At 42.1% G+C, this 22,970-nt stretch overlaps 2 protein-coding genes across 7 annotated transcripts in view; one reads left to right on the forward strand and one right to left on the reverse strand.

Annotated features, from left to right (window-relative positions):
- efcab7 (EF-hand calcium binding domain 7) lies at positions 1–19,759 on the reverse strand. 2 transcript variants are annotated; one of them, XM_014123435.3, is made up of 15 exons: positions 19,643–19,759; positions 19,291–19,436; positions 18,758–18,969; positions 16,586–16,675; positions 16,376–16,462; positions 16,023–16,215; positions 14,138–14,259; positions 11,871–12,012; positions 9,949–10,058; positions 8,806–8,966; positions 8,179–8,312; positions 7,744–7,892; positions 7,319–7,528; positions 2,004–2,111; positions 1–598 (listed from the first exon to the last, which is right to left on the reverse strand). In XM_014123435.3, exons 2-15 carry the CDS (start codon positions 19,433–19,435, stop codon positions 518–520), a joined length of 1,944 nt encoding a protein of 647 aa, XP_013978910.1. In that variant the 5' UTR covers position 19,436; positions 19,643–19,759; the 3' UTR covers positions 1–517. The 2 variants fall into 2 exon arrangements, with proteins under 2 accessions (XP_013978910.1, XP_013978912.1); XM_014123437.3 differs by lacking the exon at positions 16,586–16,675.
- Positions 19,632–22,970, forward strand: part of itgb3bp (integrin subunit beta 3 binding protein) — a 12,953-nt gene continuing 9,614 nt past the window's right edge. Inside the window, exons 1-7 of one of the 5 annotated variants that reach the window (XR_001318607.2) lie at positions 19,632–19,767; positions 19,922–20,049; positions 20,313–20,349; positions 20,543–20,635; positions 21,152–21,221; positions 22,146–22,224; positions 22,455–22,542. Coding sequence is in view for 4 of the 5 variants with exons in the window: in XM_045687805.1 (XP_045543761.1) it covers positions 20,045–20,049; positions 20,292–20,349; positions 20,540–20,630; positions 21,152–21,221; positions 22,146–22,224; positions 22,455–22,542 (391 nt within the window). In the remaining variant the exon portion in view is untranslated. Of the gene's footprint in view, positions 19,768–19,921; positions 20,050–20,291; positions 20,350–20,539; positions 20,636–21,151; positions 21,222–22,145; positions 22,225–22,454; positions 22,543–22,970 lie in introns of all 5 variants that reach the window. The other 4 variants (XM_045687805.1, XM_082957032.1, XM_082957033.1 and 1 more) reach the window with 4 other exon arrangements.

Raw genomic sequence — 22,970 nt, forward strand, 5'->3', positions numbered from 1 at the left:
TATTATTTAAAATTAGAGATTTATTTTTGAGTTTTGACAGACATACGTAATAATGTACTATTGTTAGAGATATATCATATTGTTTGTAAATATGAGACTTGAGCACACTTGTTAAAACACGTTACAATGCACATCATATTCGTATATAAAGGCATGTGATAAAACTATGTACTATTGCAAAATTATACACATTATTATAGGAGTCACAGTACAATGAAAATAGAGTGTTAAAAATATTAAATCATAGTGCAAATATAAGTTCAGTATCATTATCTACAGTATCTCTATTATAGTTACATTTCTATTAAAGATTTTTCAAATCAACATAATTTCATACAATTCCATGGAAAAACACAACTACACACCACTATCACAAAGGCACATGTTACATATATATAGTATTATTCATTAATTCAGTTTCCCGTTGGCTAGAAATAGATTTTGGCCCACTATCCCTTAGCATTAGTATGTTTTATAAAGTACCATGGTAATATTAGGGTTGCTGTCTATCACTGTTTCACTGGCATGGTATAATGCTCTCCACACAGCTGTAGGTCCACTCCTGGTGCTCGTTGATGGGCAGAACATGCTGGCACACCTGAGAGACATGACAAAGACAATTTAAAGTGAAAATCATTATTACACTTGCCCCATTGAGAAACTTGAATGCTTCTTGAAGTAACGTGTTTCTTCTGTTTCCTCTTAAGAGAGAGCAAGTGTGGTTGATCTCTCCTTTACACCCATCAACAGATGTTACACAACGGGAGAAATAGAGCATTAACTGCTCAATAGAGGTCAAATCTGTCTATTTAACATACACAAATGTATGTGGACACCCATTCAAATTAGTGAATTCGGCTATTTCAGCCACACCCGTTGCAGACAGGTGTATAAAATCAAGCACACAGCGATGCAATCTCCATAGACAAACATCGACAGTAGAATGGCCTTAGTGAAGAGCTCAGGGACTTTCAACATAGCACCGTCATAGGATATCACCTTTCCAACAAGTCAGTTCGTCAAATTTCTGCTCTGCTAGAGCTGCCCCGGTCAACTGTACGTGCTGTTATTGTGAAGTGGAAACGTCTAGGCTTCATGAAATGGGATTCCATGGCCAAGCAGCCGTACACAAGCCTAAGATCACCATGCGCAATGCCAAGCGTCGGCTAGAGTGGTGTAAAGCTCGCCACTATTGGACTCTGGAGCAGTGGAAACGCGTTCTCTGGAGTGATGAATCACACTTCACCATCTGGCAGTCCGACGGACAAATCTGGGTTTGGCGGATGCCAGGAGAACACTACCTGCCCGAATACGTAGTGCCAACTGTAAAGTTTGGTGGAGGAGTAATAATGGTCAGAGGTGGTTTTTCATGGTTTGGACTAGGCCCCTTAGTTCCAGTAAAGGGAAATCTTAATGCTACAGCATACAATTACATTCTAGACGATTCTGTGCTTCCAGCCTTGTGGCAAGAGTTTGGGGAAGGCCCTTTCCTGTTTCAGCATGACAATGTCCACGTGCACAAAGCGAGGTCCATACAGAAGTGGATTGTCGAGATAGGTGTGGAATAACTTCACTGGCCTGCACAGAGCCCTGACCTCAACCCCATCGAACACCTTTGGGATGAATTGGAACGCCGACTGCGAGCCAGGCCTAATCGCCCAACATCAGTGCCCGTCCTCACTAATGCTCTTGTGGCTGAATGGAAGCAAGTCCCCGCAGTAATGTTCCAACATCTAGTGGAAAGCCTTCCCAGAAGAATGGAGGCTGCTATTGCAGCAAAGCTGGGACCAACTCCATATTAATGCCCATGATTTTGCAATGAGATGTTCAACGAGCAGGTGTCCACATACTTTTGGTCATGTAGTGTACATCCCACAAACTATGAAGTCTAAAAATAATGATAAACTTTATTAACATTTTGCTGAATCAAGCAGAACAAAGAATAGGAGACAGCTCAACCTCCGTCCTATAGGACAGTGTGCTCTGTGAGTACAGTATCTCACCATCTTGGTTCTAGCAGGGACCTCCACAGCGAACACACTCATCCCTCTGCTGCTGCTGCAGTTCTTACTCTGCTCGTTGTTCACGTGCACCGTCACCTTCTGGTTGGTCTGCAATAGAACAGAGGGGAGATTTTACATTAACTGTTACATAAAGAACAATAGGTAATATCATGGTAGCCTGGTCAAGCCAGACTGAGTCTATAGCCCATTGCGAGTGCAGCATTTAGTCTGGTTTAACCAGGCTAATATGATGGCCCAGTGACTGGGGAAACTGGCTGGTGGTAGCCTAAGTGGGTGGACAATTCAAACCAGTTCATTTAACCATGAATATGGATTGCTACATTTCCTTTACGAGCTGTGATACCAAGCTTGCTACAGTATTTCCTTACTAAACCCTGCACCCAGACCCTTCACTACTGGCTACAGTATTTCCTTACTAAACCCTGCACCCAGACCCTTCACTACTGGCTACAGTATTTCCTTACTAAACCCTCCACCCAGACCCTTCACTGCTGGCTACAGTATTTCCTTACTAAACCCTCCACCCAGACCCTTCACTGCTGGCTACAGTATTTCCTTACTAAACCCTGCACCCAGACCCTTCACTACTGGCTACAGTATTTCCTTACTAAACCCTGCACCCAGACCCTTCACTGCTGGCTACAGTATTTCCTTACTAAACCCTGCACCCAGACCCTTCACTACTGGCTACAGTATTTCCTTACTAAACCCTGCACCCAGACCCTTCACTGCTGGCTACAGTATTTCCTTACTAAACCCTCCACCCAGACCCTTCACTGCTGGCTACAGTATTTCCTTACTAAACCCTGCACCCAGACCCTTCACTACTGGCTACAGTATTTCCTTACTAAACCCTCCACCCAGACCCTTCACTGCTGGCTACAGTATTTCCTTACTAAACCCTGCACCCAGACCCTTCACTACTGGCTACAGTATTTCCTTACTAAACCCTGCACCCAGACATTTCACTGCTGGCTGCTTTCACTACTAAGCTAATTTGAAAAAGTATAACACATGCCTACTACAGTATAGTATTACCAGGTACATGGAGAAAAACGGTCTACTGAATCAAAAAGAAACTGCAGCACTCTGATGATCTTGATGCTCCACACATTAACTATTCTGCCCACTATGTCTGACCATAAGATTCTCACAGTGTGGATCCTGTTGCCATGTGAATGGAGGTGTAAGCTGCATATCAATTACAGCATTATGTGATAATGGACTCACTCCTCACCAGTTCTAGACTAGCAGCAATGTATGACGTTGGAGGTCTAATGTACACACATTTTCAAATCAAATGTTATTTGTCACATGCGCCAAATACAACAGGTGCAGACCTTAGCATGAAATGCTTACTTACAAGCCCTTAACCAACAATGCAGTTAAGAAAATAGAGTTAAGAAAATATTTACTAAATAAACTAAAGTAAAACTTTTTTTTTAAGTAACACAGTGAAATAACAACAACGAGACTATATACAGGGGGTACCGGTACCGAGTCAATGTGCAGGGGTACAGGTTAGTCAAGGTAATTTGTACATGTAGGTAGAGGTAAAGTGACTATGCATAAATAATAAACAGCGAGTAGCAGCAGTGTAAAAACAAAGGGGGCGGGCATTTATTTAATTGTTCAGCAGTCTTATGGCTTGGGGGTAGGGGCCTTTTGGACCTAAACTTGGCGCTGCGGTACCACTTGCCGTGCGGTAGCAGAGAGAACAGTCTATGACTTGGGTAACTGGAGTTTGACAATTCTTTGGGCCTTCCTCTGACACCACCTAGTATATACAGTCGTATGAAAAAGTTTGGGCACCCCTCTGAGGCTGCATAATAATTTACTCTGTCGTCACAGAAAATGATCACAGTGGCATGCCATTCATTTTCTAATAAAAGCTGAGTACTGGGGTATTGTCCAGACAAAGATTTTTAGTGTAGCAATATTAAGTTGTATGAAATTAAATCAGATGTGAAAAATAGGCTATGCAAAAATTTGGGCATCCTTGTCATTCTGTTGATTTGAATACCTGTAACTACTTAGCACTGATTAATTGGAACACACAATTGGTTTGGTGAGCTCATTAAGCCTTGAACTTCATAGACAAGTGCATCCAATCATGAGAAAAGGTGTTTAAGGTGGCCAATTGCAAGTTGTTGTTCTCTTTGACTCTCCTCTGAAGAGTGGCAACATGGGGGCCTCAAAACGACTCTCAAATGACCTGAAAACAAAGATTGTTCAACATTATGGTTTAGAGGAAGGCTACAAAAAGCTATCGCAGAGATGTAAGCTGTCAGTGTCCACTGTGAGGAACATAGTGAGGAAATGGAAGACCACAGGCACAGTTCTTGTTAAGGCCAGAAGTGGCAGGCCAAGTAAAATATCGGAGAGGCAAAGGTGAAGGATGGTGAGAACGGTCAAAAACAGCCCACAGACCACCTCCAAAGACCTACAACATCATCTTGCTGCAGATGGTGTCCATCTGTGCATCGTTCAACAATTCAGCTCACTTTGCACAAGGAGAAGCTGTATGGGAGAGTGATGCGGAAAAGTATTTTCTGCACACACGCCACAAACAGAGTTGCTTGAGGTAATGCAAACGCACATTTGGACAAGCCAGCTTCATTCTGGAATAAGGTGCTGTGGACTGATGAAACACAGATTGAGTTATTTGGTCATAACAAGGGACGTTATGCATGGCAGCAAAAGAACACAGCGTTCCAAGAAAAACACTTGCTACCCACAGTAAAATTTGGTGGGGGTTCCATCATGCTGTGGGGCTGTGTGGCTGTGTGGCCAGTGCCGGTACTGGGAATCTTGTTAAAGTTGAGGGTCGCATGGATTCCACTCAATATTAACAGATTCTTGGGAATAATGTTGAAGAATCAGTCACAAAGTTGAAGTTACGCCGGGGCTGGATATTTCAACAAGACAACGACCCAAAACACTGCTCAAAATCTACCCGGGCATTTATGCAGAGGAACAAGTACAATGTTCTGGAATGGCCATCCCAGTCCCCAGACCTGAATATCATTGAGAATCTGTGGGATGATTTGAAGCGGGCTGTCCATGCTCGGCAACCATCAAACCTAACCTAACTGAACTGGAGATGTTTTGTAAGGAGGAATGGTCCAAAATACCTTCATCCAGAATCCAGACACTCATTAGAGGCTATAGGAAGTGTCTAGAGGCTGTTATTTTAGCAAAAGGAGGCTCTACTAAATATTGATGTGATTTTTCTATTTGGGTGACCAAATTTATGCACCGGTATAATTTTGTTTTGATGCACATTGCACATTTTCTGTTAATCCAATAAACCTCATTTCACTACTGAAATATTACTGTGTCCATCAGTTATTTGATAGATCAAAATGAAATTGCTGATCCAAACACCCAATTATTTATAAATGGAAATCATGGAAATTGTCAGGGGTGCCCAAACTTTTTCATACGACTGTAGGTCCTGGATGGATGCTTGGCCCTCGTGATGTACTGGGCCGTACGCACTACCCTCTGTAGCGCCTTATGGTTGGATTCCGAAAAGTTGCCTTACCAGGCGGTGATGCAACCGGTCAAGATGCTCTCAATGGTGCAGCTGCAGAACCTTTTGAGGATATGGGGACCCATGCCAAATCTTTTCAGTCTCCTGAGGGGGAAAAGGCATTGCAGTGCCCTCTTCACGACTGTCTGGGTGTGTTTGGACCACGATAGTTTGTCGGTGATGTGGAAACCCTCGACCCTCTCCACTACAGCTCTGTTGATGTGAATGGGGGCGTGTTCGGACCTCCTTTTCCTGTAGTCCACGATCACCTCCTTTGTCTTGCTCACATTGAGGGAGAGGTTGTTGTCCTGACACCACACTGCCAGGTCTCTGACCTCCTCCCTATAGGCTGTCTCATTGTTGTCGGTGATCAGGCCTACCACCGTTGTGTCGTCAGTAAACTTAATGGTGTTGGAGTTGTGCTTGGCCACGGAGTCATGGGTGAACAGGGAATACAGGAGGGGAGTAAGCACACATGCCTGAGGGGCCCCCGTGTTGAGGATTAGCGTGGCAGATGAGTTGTACCCTTACCGCCTGGAGACGGCCCGTCAGGAAGTCCAGGATCCAGTTGCAGATGGAGGTGTTTAGTCCCAGGGTCCTTAGCTTAGTGATGAGCTTTGTGGGCACTATGGTGTTGAACTCTGAGCTGTAGTCAATGAACAACATTCTCACATAGGTGTTCCATTTGTCCAGGTGGGAATGTGCAGTGTGGAGTGCGATTGAGATTGCGTCATCTGTGAATCTGTTGTGGCGGTATGCAAATTGGAGTGGGCCTAGAGTTTCCGGGATGATGGTGTTGATGTGAGCCATGACCAGTCTTTCAAAGGACTTCATAGCTACCGACGTGAGTGCTACGGGGCAGTAGTCATTTAGGCAGGTTACCTTCACTTTCTTGGGCACAGGGACTATGGTGGTCTGCTTAAAACATATAGGTATTACAGACTCGGTCAGGGAGAGGTTGAAAATGTCAGTGAAGACACTCTCCAGTTGGTCCGCGCATGCTCTGAGTACACGTCCTGGTAATCCGTCTGGCCCCGCGGCCTTGTGAATGTTGACCTGTTTAAAGGTCTTCCTCACATCAGCTATGGAGAGCGTGATAACACAGTCGTCCGGAACAGCTGGTGCTCTCATGCATGCTTCAGTGTGGCTTGCCTCGAAGCGAGCATAAAAGGCATTTAGCCTGTCTGGTTGGCTCATGTCACTGAGCAGCTCGCGGCTGGGTTTCCCTTAGTAATCCGTAATAGTTTGCAAGCATTGCCACACCGACGACTGTCAGAGCCGGTGTAGTAGGCTTGTAAAGAATTCCCTACAGGTCAAATTTACATACAGAACTATGTAAAAACAGACTTGGTTGAAAGCGGATCAGATAAATGAAGATACCTCCATGTTTTTTTCTTCAACAGGCTAGTGTGTATCAAAAATATGAAGGAATCACAATTTTTTTAAATGTATTTTACCTTTATTTAACTAGGCAATTCAGTTAAGAACAAATTCTTATTTTCAATGACGGCCTAGGAACAGTGGGTTATTGTTCAGGGAACGACAGATTTTTACCTTGTCAGCGCGGTGATTCGATCTTGCAACCTTTCGGTTACTGGCCCAACACTCTAACCACTAGGCTACCTGCCGCCCCATGGAGCGCCACAATCAGAGTAAATACAGAACATCCCCTCTAGTGGATGATCATCTTGTTGGTTCGATAAAACCTCTGAAAACACAATGCAAAAAAAATCAAATAGTATGTATTCTAGTCCTTCACCTTGTTGCCGATGACGGTGGAGATCCTGTGTTCTCCTCTGTAGGTGTAGACCAGGACATTCTCCTGACCCCTGAGGGTTTTGACCTCTGACCTGGCCGTGATGGACCTCTGCAGGGCTGTGTTCAGGATCCTGTGGCCTGACTCCAGACTGACCGGCTGCAGAGTACACTGACCCTCCTCACAGTAAACATCTATCAGGAACGGACATGCCTCGGGGAGGATGAGAAGGATGGATTTATTCATTTACACTGCACTTGTTAGACAATATTGTTCGTCAATTTGTGATGATTCAATGGAGGTATGTATTGGTCTGATATTTGATGTGATATGGTACTGCTGAGTGCTACAGCTCTGTGTGCTGCTACTACCAGCGGCTAATACACGGAAAGGAACAGTGTGTATGTGTGTCTAGCACTAGGACCCACCTCCACCATCTCCAGATTGCGGTTGTAGCCCATGGCCTCCAGCGTTACCCAGAGGTCTGTGGGGTCTCCTCCCCTCTCGCTGGCCTCCATCAGGTTGAGCTCCATGAAGCCCTGACGACTGAGCTGGTTCTTCCGGGTGTCAAAGTTCTCTGGGAGGGAGTCACATAAAGGAGTCATGAACCACTTGAAGAATCAATTGAACCAAATTCAACTAATACACCGGACAGGTAGTCTGTTCTTTAGGCCCAAGTCAAACTGCCATCAGACTCAATCCAAACAATAATAATTTAATTTTCAAAACAGCCTGGTTTGACTCTAGCCAAAGCATTGATTAAAGAAAACACGATCAGCACGAAGCTGGAACAACACATGACCTGGTGGCATATGATAGCAGTCTACTATATTATCCATTTGAATACATCAGGTATAATTCACCTTTGCAGACAGCCCATGCTTCCTCATCACAGTTCTCTCCACTGGTCCTGAGCTCAAAGAAGTTGTACTCCTCCAGACTGAGGAGGCCGTTCCCATCCAGGTCTATCACCTCAAAGATATCAGACAGCGCCCCCCTGTGGTAGGAAGGAAGCATTGCCCAGGTCAGCCCCTGTCTGAATCCTCTTCACAGATATAGAGCGGAACATTTGAAATGTACTGTGGAGATGAATACACAACATTCAGCACCTTTCACAATAATACAAATATTTTGCCTCTGATAATGGATTTAAGGTTCACAGGTTCACATTGTACAGGGCAACTACTAGGGCCAGGACAATACCAGTATTGCTATACTTATTAGTATCGTGGCAAGGAAACAAAACATGAAGCGGATTTTAAACAGCCCTAATGTTGGAAACAAACATCATTATGTTGTCATCCAGAGTCACATCAATTTATTTTCTAACCAATACCACACAATACTTTACATACAGCAAGTTTTTAAAGGACCAAAGAGTTTGGTCTGCTTCGAGTGTTTTCATTTTGCAATGGAAAGAAATATAGTGATGCTGGTGTTAATACTGTATATTATTACTCCTCATAATTTCTAGCAGGTGTGTAACTCACCTGAAGTCCCTAGTGAGGTCCAGCTCCCCCGTGTCAGTCCTGTTGACCAGCGTGACAGGTTTAGACACGCTCTTCCTGGTCCTCTTCCTCAGCCTACAGCCCGTGGTGAAGGGAAGGAGGCAGTAGCTACCAGCACTCAGCTCCCCCTTCCAGCAACACTTCTGTTTTCAGGAACAATATGTTTGTTAGGTTTTTCAATGTAAGTTTTGTACACAATCACTGGAGATGAAGGGTATCACAGCTGGCCACTAGAGGTCAGTAAACACATTTCTGAGAGAGCCAGTTTGTCTATGAAAGGCTATTCTCATGCTATACTTAAGCAATAAGGCATGAGGGGGTGTGATATATGGCCAATATACCACGGCTAAGGGCTGTTCTTAGGCACTACACATCACTAAGGGTTGTGCCTGGACACAGTCCTTAGCCGTGGTATATAAACTATATACCACAAACCTCTGAGGTGCCTTATTGCTATTATAAACTGGTTACCAATGTAATTAGAGCAGTAAAAATAAATGTTTTGTCATACCCGTGGTATATGGTCTAATATACCATGGCTGTCAGCCAATCAGCATTCTGGGCTCAAACCAACCAGTTTATAATTCAAATTAGAGGTCTTCACAGGTCCAAAAAGTTGCACCCGGAGGACAATCAGACCCTAACGGATCCGGGTCTAGACCAGACCCGATTGGACCAGAGTGACAAAAAAAAAAAGTATGTTCATCAGTCAAGCTGGCTAGGCCTTCTATAAGTCAATAAATTCACCTTGTTAGAGTAAAATAAATATGCTATGCAGAACCGTGGTCGATAATCAAACAGGACACGTCCCGGACCCGAGGAACAAGTTCGAATTTCAGACCCGAATTCAATCGAGTCCACCCGGACCCATGAAGACCTCTACTACAAATAAATATATATATATATTTTCTCTCTCTCTCTCTCTCTCTCTCTCTCTCTCTCTCTCTCTCTCTCTCTCTCTCTCTCTCTCTCTCTCTCTCTCTCTCTCTCTCTCTCTCTCTCTCTCTCTCTCTCTCTCTCTCTCTCTCTCTCTCTCTCTCTCTCCTCTCTCTCTCTCTCTCTCTCTCTCTCGTTTCATTTGAAAATGGTCATCATGCATGACATATACAATAATTAAGGACTGACCTCTTTGTCTCTTGACTCAGTGAAACACACCAAAGTGGAGTCCTCTTTAGTGTCTTTTCCTGACACCACAAAGACAGCTGTGTCCACCGACATCCAGGATGAGGGCTTTTCTAAGAAACAGGACAAAAAGGTTACATTCCAGTCCTCAACTGCAAATATCAAAACATTGGGGGGGGTCTGATGGTCAGGGTTGGGGAGTAACGGATTACAAAAAAACTAACTGTAATCCGTTACCAGCTAAAATATCTAGGATTACTTTTAAGTTCAGAAAGGATGTTTGCGAAAAAAAATATTTATGACACCTTTCTGTTCTCAATGACATTCAAATCAGCATTGAAAAAAGGCTCAAGTTTAAGTTTGTTCCGCGAAGCGAGTCTGACCACAAGTCATAGACCACTATGATGACACACAGAATGCGTTTGACAGATCACGGGAAAAGAGCAGGAATAGACTTTTGCAGGCTACAGTCCAAGCTATGTCTTCCAATGGTGCAACTGCTGGCGGCATCCAAAGATTATACATCCAATTTGAATAAACGCTTGGAGGTATGGACGACAGCAGTGACTGTAGCTGACAGGCGATATGGATATCACTTATTATTGATACAGTATCTACATAGCGCAATGATGTGGTGCTCCCGAGTGGAGCAGCGGTCTAAGGCACCGCATCTCAGTGCTAGAGGCGTCACTACAGACCCTGGTTCTATTCCAGGTTGTATCACAACCGGCCGTGGTTGGGAGTCCCATATGGCGGCGCACAATTGGCCCAGCGTTGTCCAGGTTAGGGTTTGGCTGGGGTAGGCCGTCATTGAAAATAAGAATTTGTTCTTAACCGACTTCCCTAGTTAGATAAAGGTTAAATAAAACAAAATGACAAAAAATGTGAATCAAACTGTTGCTCGCTCATTTAGCTATTTGGGCCTTACAGATTGTGGTCATATGTGTATTTTAACCTAATAATGGTTGAATTGAGGAAGTTTAAGCTGCCTATGAATCATTGTTTTTTGCGACCAGTGGACAGCCAGTGAAAAATACGCTCTTGCAATGGCAGCATAGTTGCGCGGATTCCAGCGGTCCACGTGGATCCTAGCCTATGGAATAAAAGTTTGAGGGAGTGTCTCTCTTCTAAACTCCTCCATGGTATTGTGCTCCATATTGTCAAAAACTAGTTGAATTTAAGAAGACCACGAGTGGGGATTTTATTGCTCAATACATTTTTTGCTTATTAAAAAAACGAGAAAAGTCCATTGACCTAACGGACACATTCTCAAACTCGCACACTTATGATAGACTTAAACAACTGCATATTATCAACATATCAAAGTGTCACCAACAAAAAGGTAAACAATAGGCAAATAGCAAATGCAGCATATGGCATTCATTTCACATGCAAATAGCACTTTTCAGTAGTTCCAATGGAGCAGCATTTATTTTTCAACTCGAAGCAATGAGCCCAATCAGTCCTCCATGACAACAAAATCATCAAGAGAGGCACATTTTTCTTCTTCTTCTAATGCCTATTAAGGTGAAAGTAATCTAAAAGTAACTGACAGTAATCCGATTACATTACTGAGTTTGGGTAATCAAAAAGTGACGTTACTGATTACAATTTTGGACAGGTAACTAGTAACTAACAGATTACATTTAGAAAGTAACCGACTCAACTGTGCTGATGGTGAGGTAGACTTACCAAGTCTCTGGCTAAGGTTGAGAGGTCTGTTGGTGTGGTAGACTTACCAAGTCTCTGGCTAAGGTTGAGAGTCTGATGGTGAGGTAGACTTACCAAGTCTCTGGCTAAGGTTGAGAGTCTGATGGTGAGGTAGACTTACCAAGTCTCTGGCTAAGGTTGAGAGGTCTGATGGTGAGGTAGACTTACCAAGTCTCTGGCTAAGGTTGAGAGGTCTGATGGTGAGGTAGACTTACCAAGTCTCTGGCTAAGGTTGAGAGGTCTGATGGTGAGGTAGACGGTGGCTGTCTGGGGGACGGTGAGACGGTATTGCAGGGACGTGATGCCTCCATCCTCCTCAAGGAAGAAACTGCCCTTCATACAGGTGTGATGCCAGTCCTGGCAAAGGGGAGACGTTTTTTTATTATCAAAAACTGCTTTAATATCACAGTAGGCCTTTTAACTGACATAATGTATGAAAAGCTCACAAAATGGCCTACAATCCTTGAACAATGCATTAGTGCAGGTGGTTTCAAAACCGGAGGAAACCAACACCCCGAGAAGTAAATATTACAGGGATGCATCATTTTGAATTTGAGCCAGTCACAAATATAAATGATAACTCACTTGGAAATCAGTTAAACAGAGAGATATAAATGGGCATGATGCTAATTCAGAGAGCATATTCATAATGTTATGCTTCCGCACCTTGGTTCAGTACCCAACACCAACAAGTAGACCACTAAGTACAACCACCAGATGGCAGCAAAGGCCTCATCTAATGGGCCAGATTATTGGAAAATTGCATTTAGCTTTGATATATCTATTTTTTCAACAAAATAGTTTAAATAGTTGTCCTCCCGAAACATAATGTGGTTATTGAACAATGATTATGAATTCCATCTTTGTTCCCGCCTGCTTTTTAAATCTCTATTACAACTGTGATCAGAATCACCTTTGTTCAACAAGTACATTTAAACACACAGACTTTTTGGCCTAAAATTCGAGAAATTGTATAATTTGAAAGAGAGCACAAACATCCATCCCAGATGCAGATATGTACAGCATAAAAGCTCTCTCATTCCTAACCCATAGAAGACACATTCAATGGCACACAACTGCTGGTGGTCCTTACAGTCTGGAATGGCATCTTTTCGGTGACCTGTCAATCACCAAGTTAAAGAAACAAACAAACTGTGTGTGGACAGAAAAAAAAAAGTCAGCTCTTAAAACCAAAGCTATTTCCTCAAAGTATTAATGTTAGGTTGTAAAACATATAGCGGATCAAACCATAGAAGTCACAATATCAAATCAGGCCACCTGTCCCGGGCGCATGTCACATCCACTACTTTAAGGGGTCTGAAATAATTCCCCCCACAGAGGGAGATCAGCTTCAGCCCAATACAGGCCACTGTCACTCAGTCACTCTACTCTGGCCCCAGCCCTAATTTACAGGGCCTCTGAGGGCCACAAGGTTTCTTGCCTCCCTTTAAAACACATCCTTACCTTGCCCTAAGACATGGCTCTAGACAGCCTTACCCATTCCCAACTCCCAATGATCAACCCAGAACAGGCCTGGAGCAACATACTGTACAATGAGAGGACCTTCCAGCAGGTAATCTCCAGACACACATTGTTTACCCTTCTCCTCCATCTGGCACTTTCCAATTACACTCCTCTGACCAGGAAGGTTCAGGGAGCACAGCTATTGTTTTTCTCTCTTTTGCTTTGTTGCAGTAAAGAAAACGAGCCAAGATGAAGTCAAAAAGAGTGCAAACAAAGAGAATGGGATCAATACCAACACTCTATACTTATCGACCGACCCAGAGTAAATTTGCCACCAAAAGGCATCACACAACAACAACAAAACGGCAACAACAATGCTGCCTGGCTTCAGGCCCTGATATCTACTAGTGGACTAACACCAGAGCAGAGCAATGGACTTCAGGGCTGTTATTGAAGGGACCTATGGTGGATCCTTGCTCTGCTCCGATATTAGTGAGTAGGCCTAATGGGTGCACAATGAGGAACTCAGGAAAAGAACTCAGACAAAATACCCTGATCTTGGTCTAACTGCAGTTACACTACCGTTCAAAAGTTTGGGGTCACTTAGAAATGTCCTTGTTTTTGAAAGAAAAGCACATCATTTGTCCATGAAAATAACATCAAATTAATAATGCTGATAATGGGCCTCTGTACACCTATGTAGATATTCCATTAAAAATCAGCCGTTTCCAGCTACAATAGTCATTTACAACATTAACAATGTCTACACTGTATTTCTGATCAATTTGATGTTATTTTAATGGACAAAAAAAATGTGCTTTTCTTTCAAAAACAAGGACATTTCTAAGTGACCCCAAACTTTTGAACGGTAGTGTACATACATACATCGTCCCAACCGTCTCTCGGACAAATAATTATTAGGTCACATTATTTCTGTCAGAGAGAACAGACAGGTTAACCATACCCCAGTGTGTGATCGATGTACATGTGAGTCCAGACTGTTCCAGTGCTGTAGTACCTGTATAGATGTGGGCTCTGCCAGCTTGATGCTCTTAGTGCTGCTGGCTGCCATGGTGATGGCGTTAGACAGTGACGAGCGTCTACTGCGAGCTGAGGAGGGCCGGGACGACGGTCTGCTGTCTGAGAGACATACAGACACACAGACACACACAGGAGAAACACATCTGTAACTAAAACAGATAAACCCAGCTAGAAGAAACCCACCAGAAACCCAGACTTAGGCCAAGGACACCTAAAAAAAGGATGAGCTACTCAAGCACCATCATTAGAATGTGAGACGTGATCTCAAGTTCAAACACGTTAGTTCATTCATTTGTGGAGGCATTCTAAATGACAAATTGTGCAATCACAGTCCTTCCAATCCAATATATTGTACAACTTTCCATCCATTGCTAATTGAAACCAGAAAATATCAATTCAATAATCCAGGGCTTGACTGTTTCTCAGACCACTGAAGAGAGATGCAGAGTAATGTGATCAGCTATAGCGTCTAAACATACCAGTTAAATACATGGCTCCACTATCAAGGTATTTGTCAAAGATGTAATGTGTATTGATCACAGGGCTCTGTTTTAAGGACCAAATCACAACTGTTTAGGAAAATTGAGACAATTATGCATTGTTGAAATTTAACTTTAACCAAGCCGTTTTAGGTGGGGGTAAAACAAGACTTCTAGTCAGAAGAAGCTAGTCTAACAACACCAGTGAAAAATCCACTCCAAATAACAAGTCAAAACATTTGAAGCACAAGAAAAGCCTTACATGGCCTTGGTCACATGCAAACTGTTTCAGAAGCCTGTTAACACGTAAACTGTGTCAGAAGCCTGTTAACACGTAAAGTGTGTCAGAAGCCTGTTAACACGTAAAGTGTGTCAGAAGCCTGTTAACACGTAAAGTGTGTCAGAAGCGTGTTAACACGTAAAGTGTGTCAGAAGCCTGTTAACACGTAAACTGTGTCAGAAGCGTGTTAACACGTAAACTGTGTCAGAAGCGTGTTAACACGTAAAGTGTGTCAGAAGCCTGTTAACACGTAAAGTGTGTCAGAAGCCTGTTAACACGTAAAGTGTGTCAGAAGGGTGTTAACATGTAAAGGACGGATAAATCAATATATGGATAATCCAGCCAGTATCTCACAACTCATTTATTTTTGCAGCTCTGGTTAGAGAAGCCTTCCCCTAGATGACTGTTTAATCCCTCATGGTCTCAGAGAGCAGTTGAGGGATCGCCCCAATCAATAACATGAACACAGACTGACCACTTAAAGCAACCCACTCCATCTTCCCATCCCTGGCCCGCCCTGCCTGGCCCTAGCTCAGACCTCCTGGGTTCAAATACTATTTGAAATCTTTCAAATACTTTTAGCGTTCGCGTACTCCTGACTGGAGCGCCAGACGGGCGGGGTCTGCAGTTTTGCAACGTCTCTATTCGTTCTATTATGCCAGGCAGGCTCAATCACGTCCAGTTAAAGTATTTGAAATTATTTCAAATAGTATATGAACCCAGGCCTACCCTGGGTCTCTCAGTGGGGGACGTTACACACACACACACACACCCCTCCCAACCCTCCCTCTGTTAACCTACTTCATAATGGAAGATATGATTACCTAAATCACAATGCTTTAGAATCCCCTCCCTACAAACAAACTGGTGTAATGGTGTGGAGATGATGATGCATGGAGTGTCTTAATGAGGTGATTTGTCATCAGGGGAGGAAAATCAATCAATAACAGACCTATTACTTATTCCTTATCACTACTCCAGAAGAGAGCACTTATAGGCAGTGTGTGTGTGTGTGTGTGTGAGAAAGAGAGAGAGTGTCTGTGTGTGTGAACATGCATAGTACTGTTCTAGGCTAGCACTCCTCTACCAGAGATCTGCAGTACCTTTCTTCAGTGTGATGTCCGGCTCTGTTTTGTGTGGTGGCTGGGGGACAGTCACAGCGGTGGAAGCTAAGCTCTTTGGAGGGCTGTCTAACTCGTTGCCAAAGTTCTGCCTCTTCAGCTTGGCATCAGCCTCCAGTCTCTCCAGAGCTGCAATCTGACACTGCTCTGCCGTGGACTCCAACAGTCTGCAGAACTGGGACACAAGCAGGCAATGATATAGTGCTGTCATGTTAAGGCTGTATAATACATGAAAGTGCATGCTAAAGAGTACAATTAGAGTAATACATGTAGGCCTATAGTAAAGGGCAAGGAAAAAGTATGCTAAAAATAGCAAACTCTCATCCCAATCTCACCTCGGCATAGTCCAATTTGCCATCTTTGTTGGTATCAGCTAATGAAAAAATGGCATCCACCTCCTTGGCAGCCATCTTTTCACCTCTCTAGAAGAACGAGAAAGTTAATCATCAATTTTGAGCAACATACCATTGACTGAATTGGGCCTTTGATCTCAGTGTAAGTAAGTAGCATGTGATGACCTAACACCCTTTACAGACAGACTTTACCTGTTTTTCTGAACCCAATTCATACGGTCCCATTTTTACCACATTCTTTCTGGGACAAGCCTTTTCTATGTCCCGTGCACATGCCGGCAACTGTAGGAATGGGAGTAGTTGTGAGCCCATGTGGGTGGACATCGATTTTAATAAATCCATTGAATATACACCATCACAAAGAAATCCATGATTAATTTGTTTTCGGTCCTAAGAAACATTTTAAGACAAATACAATATATTTTCAAAATAATAGAACAGCATATTTTGAGTTTAATGTTGTTGCTGGTCTGTGCAGCCTATAGGCTATATGGCCATGCACATGAAATCATTAGTTATTATGTTCACAGACAAGGCACCATGTTCACATTCAACACATATATTTTATAGTAGACTAAGAATTCAATGAAATATAAACAGAATAAAATACACCTAATATTTTTCCCACACAACTTGCATCAAGGCAACGTGTGAAACTGCTATCATATAAAAAAAAGGTGATATTTTGAAAACAGAGCCCAAAGCAAGCCCATGATTTTTTTTTATCCACGTTTAATGTCTTTCCTAACCTTCCTCCACTTTGTTAGGAGCAGCCGCAGGACTTTACAATGACAGTATCTTCATTATGATACCCATAGAAAATAATAGCAATCTATATGTTTTCAAAAGCATGTGAGTCTCGTGTTTATATTTCACAACCGCCGCAGGCTTTTGAAGTTGCCTATACGCGATCAAGCAAAATAATAGGTCTACACTTGATTTAGGCCACATTAATGCATGCTAAATGATCAGTGATAGATGAGAAAACGAATAGACGAGCTATACCACCTCCACTTATTTGCCCAGCCAGAGAATTAACCAAATATACAAACAACGATTCAGAGAAACAAAATCACATTGACTGATTAAGACAAGTCACAGGCTTTTGACCAGGAGTAGGCCTAGGTTACTTAGCGGCGAGTGAAGAGCAAAATCATTCACTTGTTAAGCTACACAACATGCTGGCAAAATGTTCTGTTCAGTGCTAATGAATGAGCCAACTAGACAAGATGATCATGAGCAGCACTCACCTCAACTTATCTAACATTTCCACAGCCTAAATGTAGCCTAACCAATATCCAAACTGAGATTCTGTGAAGAAGAAAAATAAATGTTAAAAAATCTGACATTAATTGATGTATCAAGATGAGTCCCCACGCTTGTCTCAAAGCAGCACAAAACGGTGCTGAAATAGTTGACCACACGCGGGTAGAGTATTCTCACTGGGCATAGACGTCAATTCAACGTCTATTCTACGTTGGTCCAACCACTGTCTGCCCAGTGGGTTGCTTCAAATGTATTATAACAATTTGATGACTTTTGGAGTTTCAGTATAAGCAACAATTTGATGCCTTCAATTGCATCAGCCTACTTTATTTCCATATTTTCATCATTCAGTGATATTTTTTACCACAGTAATTCTTTATGGATCCATCAAGTTGTGGTAAGAAAACAGTGCAGGTGGTGGGCTATGGGAAGAGATGGGTGAGGTGACATGCCTCCTGTAACCGGTATGAAATGGCTAGCTAGTTAACGGGGTACACACTAATAGCGTTTCAATCGGTGACATCACTTGCTCTGAGACCTTGAAGTAGTTGTTTCCCTTGCTTTGCAAGGTCTGCGGCTTTTGTGGAGCGATAGGTAACAATGCTTCGTGGGAGGCAGTTGATGATGTGGTTCGAGCCCAGGTGGGGGCGAGGAGAGGGACAGAAGCAATACTGCTACACTCGCAAAGTTTAGAACTGCCTGGAGGATAGTAGTAATGGGCGCAGCCTAGCAACCATCAAGAGCTTAAGAGCGTAGTGCGTGTCAATGCCGCCTCAGCATTACGGGTACATTTCACACTAAGCCGTAGGCAGAACTTTACCACAACTATGACTAGGTCGGGTTTGTGGAAATACAAGTTTAGGCTTTGATACCGGCAACATCTTTCAGATATAAAGAAAAGCCGTAAAAAAAAGTTGCTGGGATGCTAAAGTTGGCGGGATGCTAAAGTTGGAGGAAAAACATCTTGGTTTGAAAGGTGTATAAGTTGGAGCCATTCATGTACATATCTACAATGTATCACACTTTCATTTCAACGTATTATACTGTACCTAGAAATATCTGAATGATGTAGAATGACTTCAATGAGGCAGTACTTACTGAAGTGAGGACTATGTGTAGTTCACTGTGTGAGATACAGCCATCTCCATTAATGTCCATCTTTCTGAAGGCTCTCATCAACTCGTGCGCCTCTGTCGGCCTCTCATTCTTCACTATCTCACAGAAATCATCAAAGTTCAGCTTAGTGGTTCTTGGGGTCCAATGTTTGTTGAGAGTTGCCTGGGATGGATTTCTGCCTGCCTGCTGGAGAACTAAGATAAATCGAAAATGAATGAATTTACATCTTTTCATAACAGTTGGCAATGATGATGACTTGTTGTTCAGTAGCTACAACATTTAGCGGAGTGCAACTTCCACTAGATGTAGCCTATTCAGAGGGGTTATACATTCTAAGCAGGCAGTATTATGAGGTCGTGGAAGAATTCACTGATATGCATAATTTACTTAGCTACTGACTGTATGTGAACGTGATAATTGCTACTGCAGCCAGTAACGTTAGCACGCTAGCAGCTACACAAATTATTGCCCTCTGATTCGAAAACGAATGACTAATGATGAGAACGTTTACTTACCACGGCATAGCTGATGTTTGGAGGTGATACTGGCCAGACTAGACCTAAATACAGTCAGGTAGGCGGCTCTGCAGTGCATGTAGAACGTTTCCTCATCAGTACATTTCTGCATCCCGATAGACTGAGAAGATGCCTGTAGAGACATTCTGTCGGAAATATATGTAAATCACACAGTTTAGTTATCTAGCTATACAGCAACCTATCTATCGAACGTTAGCTAACCGGCTTACTTAGCCAGACAGAGAACTCAGCACTGACAGCAGCAGACAGATTCTCAACAAATATGGTGGTTCGTAATAATTCAAGTCGAACAGCAACAACTAAAACGCACTTAATATGTACAGATGTTTACCTCGTTGAAAAAATGACTGCTTCCAACAGTTTGGACCAGAAATAACGGTATTTTAGTTGCTATGTACACAAACATTTCGCGACGCACTGAGAAAAGGACATCGGAAGGAACAAGACATGTGAAAGGTTCCCATATATTTTCACTTATAATTTAAATAAAACAATAATTTAAAACATATATTTAAAAATAGGTGTATTTAATGATACATATGTTTTTTTTATCAATACTATATGCGAATACTTTGATATTAAAGATAAGAGATGTAATTATGACCGACAGATAAGAGTTTCGTATTGCTCATGTTTCCGGAGGACTCAAATTCTCTTGCAAACGCTTTACGCGCCAAATTTGTTACCATTGGACTGGGCTTCTCAGAAGTTGTTTGTCAACTATCAACAAAAAATGCCGTAAGTTTCTTACTATCTATTCCTTTGTGTTAGATAACTACACATTTATCAACATTATTAATTCATCATACAATGTAATAACTGTGCAAATGAAAGTTTGTTTGGAAGTAGTTGTTCTCGATAAACTAGCGAACTCGCTACAGTAGCTAACGTTAGCTAAACAAGTTAGCCTGGGGGGTACTAATTAAGCTAACAGTACTATAGTTTCTAATACACACTTTTTTCCCTTCATATTTCTAAAGTATCTTCACTGTCTTTCACAGAGTAAAAAGAACACTCCGTTTGGAGGACAATGACAACGTGAGTTAATGTAGAATACATCAGTGATTGTTATAAGGGAATTTGAGCCTAACTTACTGTAGCTAGCTGAATTGAACTGGCAATTTTTGGGTGTGTGAGTTTTGTTCTGCATCATAACGTTAGTGCTAATAAGCATAACCAGGAGAAAATGTAATGGGTAAATGTATTATTTGTGTGTCTGTGCACAAAGCAGACACCAGCCAAGAGACCTGCACCAGACAGGAACTACTCTCCATTGACTGGTACCTGCCAGATGAGTCCAAGTGCAGCTCCCCAAGCTGGTACAGTAAGGCATCACATCATGACAAAGGAATAACCTCATAAAATCAACAAACAAAACAAAAAATATTTGTCACATACACAGTTTACAACCAGAATAAAAAGTGCAGTGAAATGTTTGTTAGCTCCCTCAACATTTTAGCTCCCAGTACATTATGCAATACCAACAATAAAAGAGTAACGCGTAAAAGAAGCGGTAGTATGCAGGAACAATAAGGCACGGGGGATGTGGTATATGGCCAATATACCATGGCTAAGGGCTGTTCTTAGGCGTGACGCAATGAGGGTACTGCTATAATAAACTGGTTACCAACATAATTAGAGCAGTAAAAATAAATGTTTTGTCATACCTGTGGTATAAGGTCTGATATACCACAGCTGTCAGCCAATCAGCATTCAGGGCTCGATTCACCTAGTTTATAAATAGTAATAATGGACAGTATATAAATGTATAGCTTGTCTATTCATCTATATAAAATGTTCATGAATTTGCATACCATTGCGACATTTTGTACTTCAACAGGTAAAGCCAAAGCCAGAGGGAAAACTGCTAATTCCCATAAACCACAAGTGCCACAGACGGAAGTGGAAATGTGAGTACTGTAAATATCACAATGTCTCCATGTACACAACAGCAATACTGCTAAGCTAGCTATATATACATTGAACCAAAAATTTAGACGCAACATATGCAACAATTTCAAAGATTTTACTGAGTTACAGTTCATATAAAGAAATCAGTCAATTGAAATAAAATCATTAGGCCATAATCTATGGCTTCACAAGACTGGGAATACAGATATGCATCTGTTGATCACAGATGCCTTTTAAAGGGAGGGACGCGGATCAGAAAACCAGTCAGTATCTGGTGTGACCACCATTTGTTTCATGCAGCGTGACACATTTCGGGAACATGCTGTCGCGTGAGAAAGGAGCATTTTATATATATTTTTAGTATGGAGAATTTCTGGGATCTTTTATTTCAGCTCATGAAACATGGGACCAAAATTTTACATGTTGCGTTTTATATATTTGTTCAGTATATAATAACGTCCTGTTTGTTGATGTCTCCTTTTTATTAAGAAGGGGGATATATTTCAATTGCCACACTTGGCAATGGTCATTATGACGAATCATAATTTAATGACAGGAGACATGCAACGAAGTGGATTCATCATTGGCCGAATTATCAGTGATTTACATAGCACTAAAAATAGTTGGATAAGAGTACTTTAAGATGAGGGCAATTTCCTTCCCCAAAGCATACCCATTTTGAGTCTGTTCTATCCATCAAGACAAGCATTAGTTTTGAATTTTATAGTGCAGTCATTTAAGAGGGATCTATTTAAATGTTACCATTCAAGTATGGTCATGACGTATTTGATAGACTAGACATGCTGTCATTATGGGATATTATGAGAGTTTTAACTATAGCAGTAGTATAATCCTATATCTCTAACCTATGATTTGAATGTATTTAACACTGTTCATTTGGACATTTAATTAATTTGGACCAGACTACATGCCATCAGCTCTAAACTGGAAGCATCAGTTGGAGCATTTATCAAGGCAAGGCAAGAGCTGAAGAAAATAGTGGTGAGTAAAAAATATTTTGTCAAATTTCCCTATCGATGAAAAGGGACATTTAGTGCTTCCATCATAGCTCCAGTTTGAGTTGCAATATATGATAGCCTTAACCTTGGTTTTTGCTCTGGCATTCTCAGGTCATTGCATGCACTGTAGGGGCAGTTTATATTTGATGTTAAGGAGCTGCTCACCCTTTTCATATCGATCTGAGAAAAGTGATGTATTGTTTTTGGCATCAGGCTGCAGAGGGCAGCAGTGAGCTGAAGAGTTTCTTTTCAAGGGGCTCTGCTGACCTGAAGACCGAACTGAGGAGGCACAGAGAACTTGGTGAGTGGGGTTTTAACCACTTAGTATAACCATACAGTATATGGTGTGATGGCAAGGGTCATTCAATAAGCTATTGTGCAGGTGTAGGCAACTAGATTAAGCAGCAAGACGATTTTTGTCGAAGCAGATGGTCAGGGGGCCGGAACATAATTATACTGAACAAAAAATATAAACACTATGTGTAAAGTGTTGGTTTCATGAACTAAAATAAAAGATCCCAGAAATGTTCCAAAGGCTCTTATTTTTCTCAAATTTTGTGCACAAATTTGTTTACATCCTTGTTAGTGAGCATTTCTACTTTGCCAAGATAATCCAACCACATGACAGGTGTGGCATATCAAGAAGTTGATTAAACAGCATAATCATTACACAGGTGCACCTTGTGCTGGGGACAATAAAAGGCAACTCTAAAATGTGCAGTTTTGTCA

Source organism: Salmo salar, chromosome 10, assembly GCF_965601325.2.
Source record: "Salmo salar chromosome 10, fSalSal1, whole genome shotgun sequence".
Taxonomy (NCBI): domain Eukaryota; kingdom Metazoa; phylum Chordata; class Actinopteri; order Salmoniformes; family Salmonidae; genus Salmo; species Salmo salar.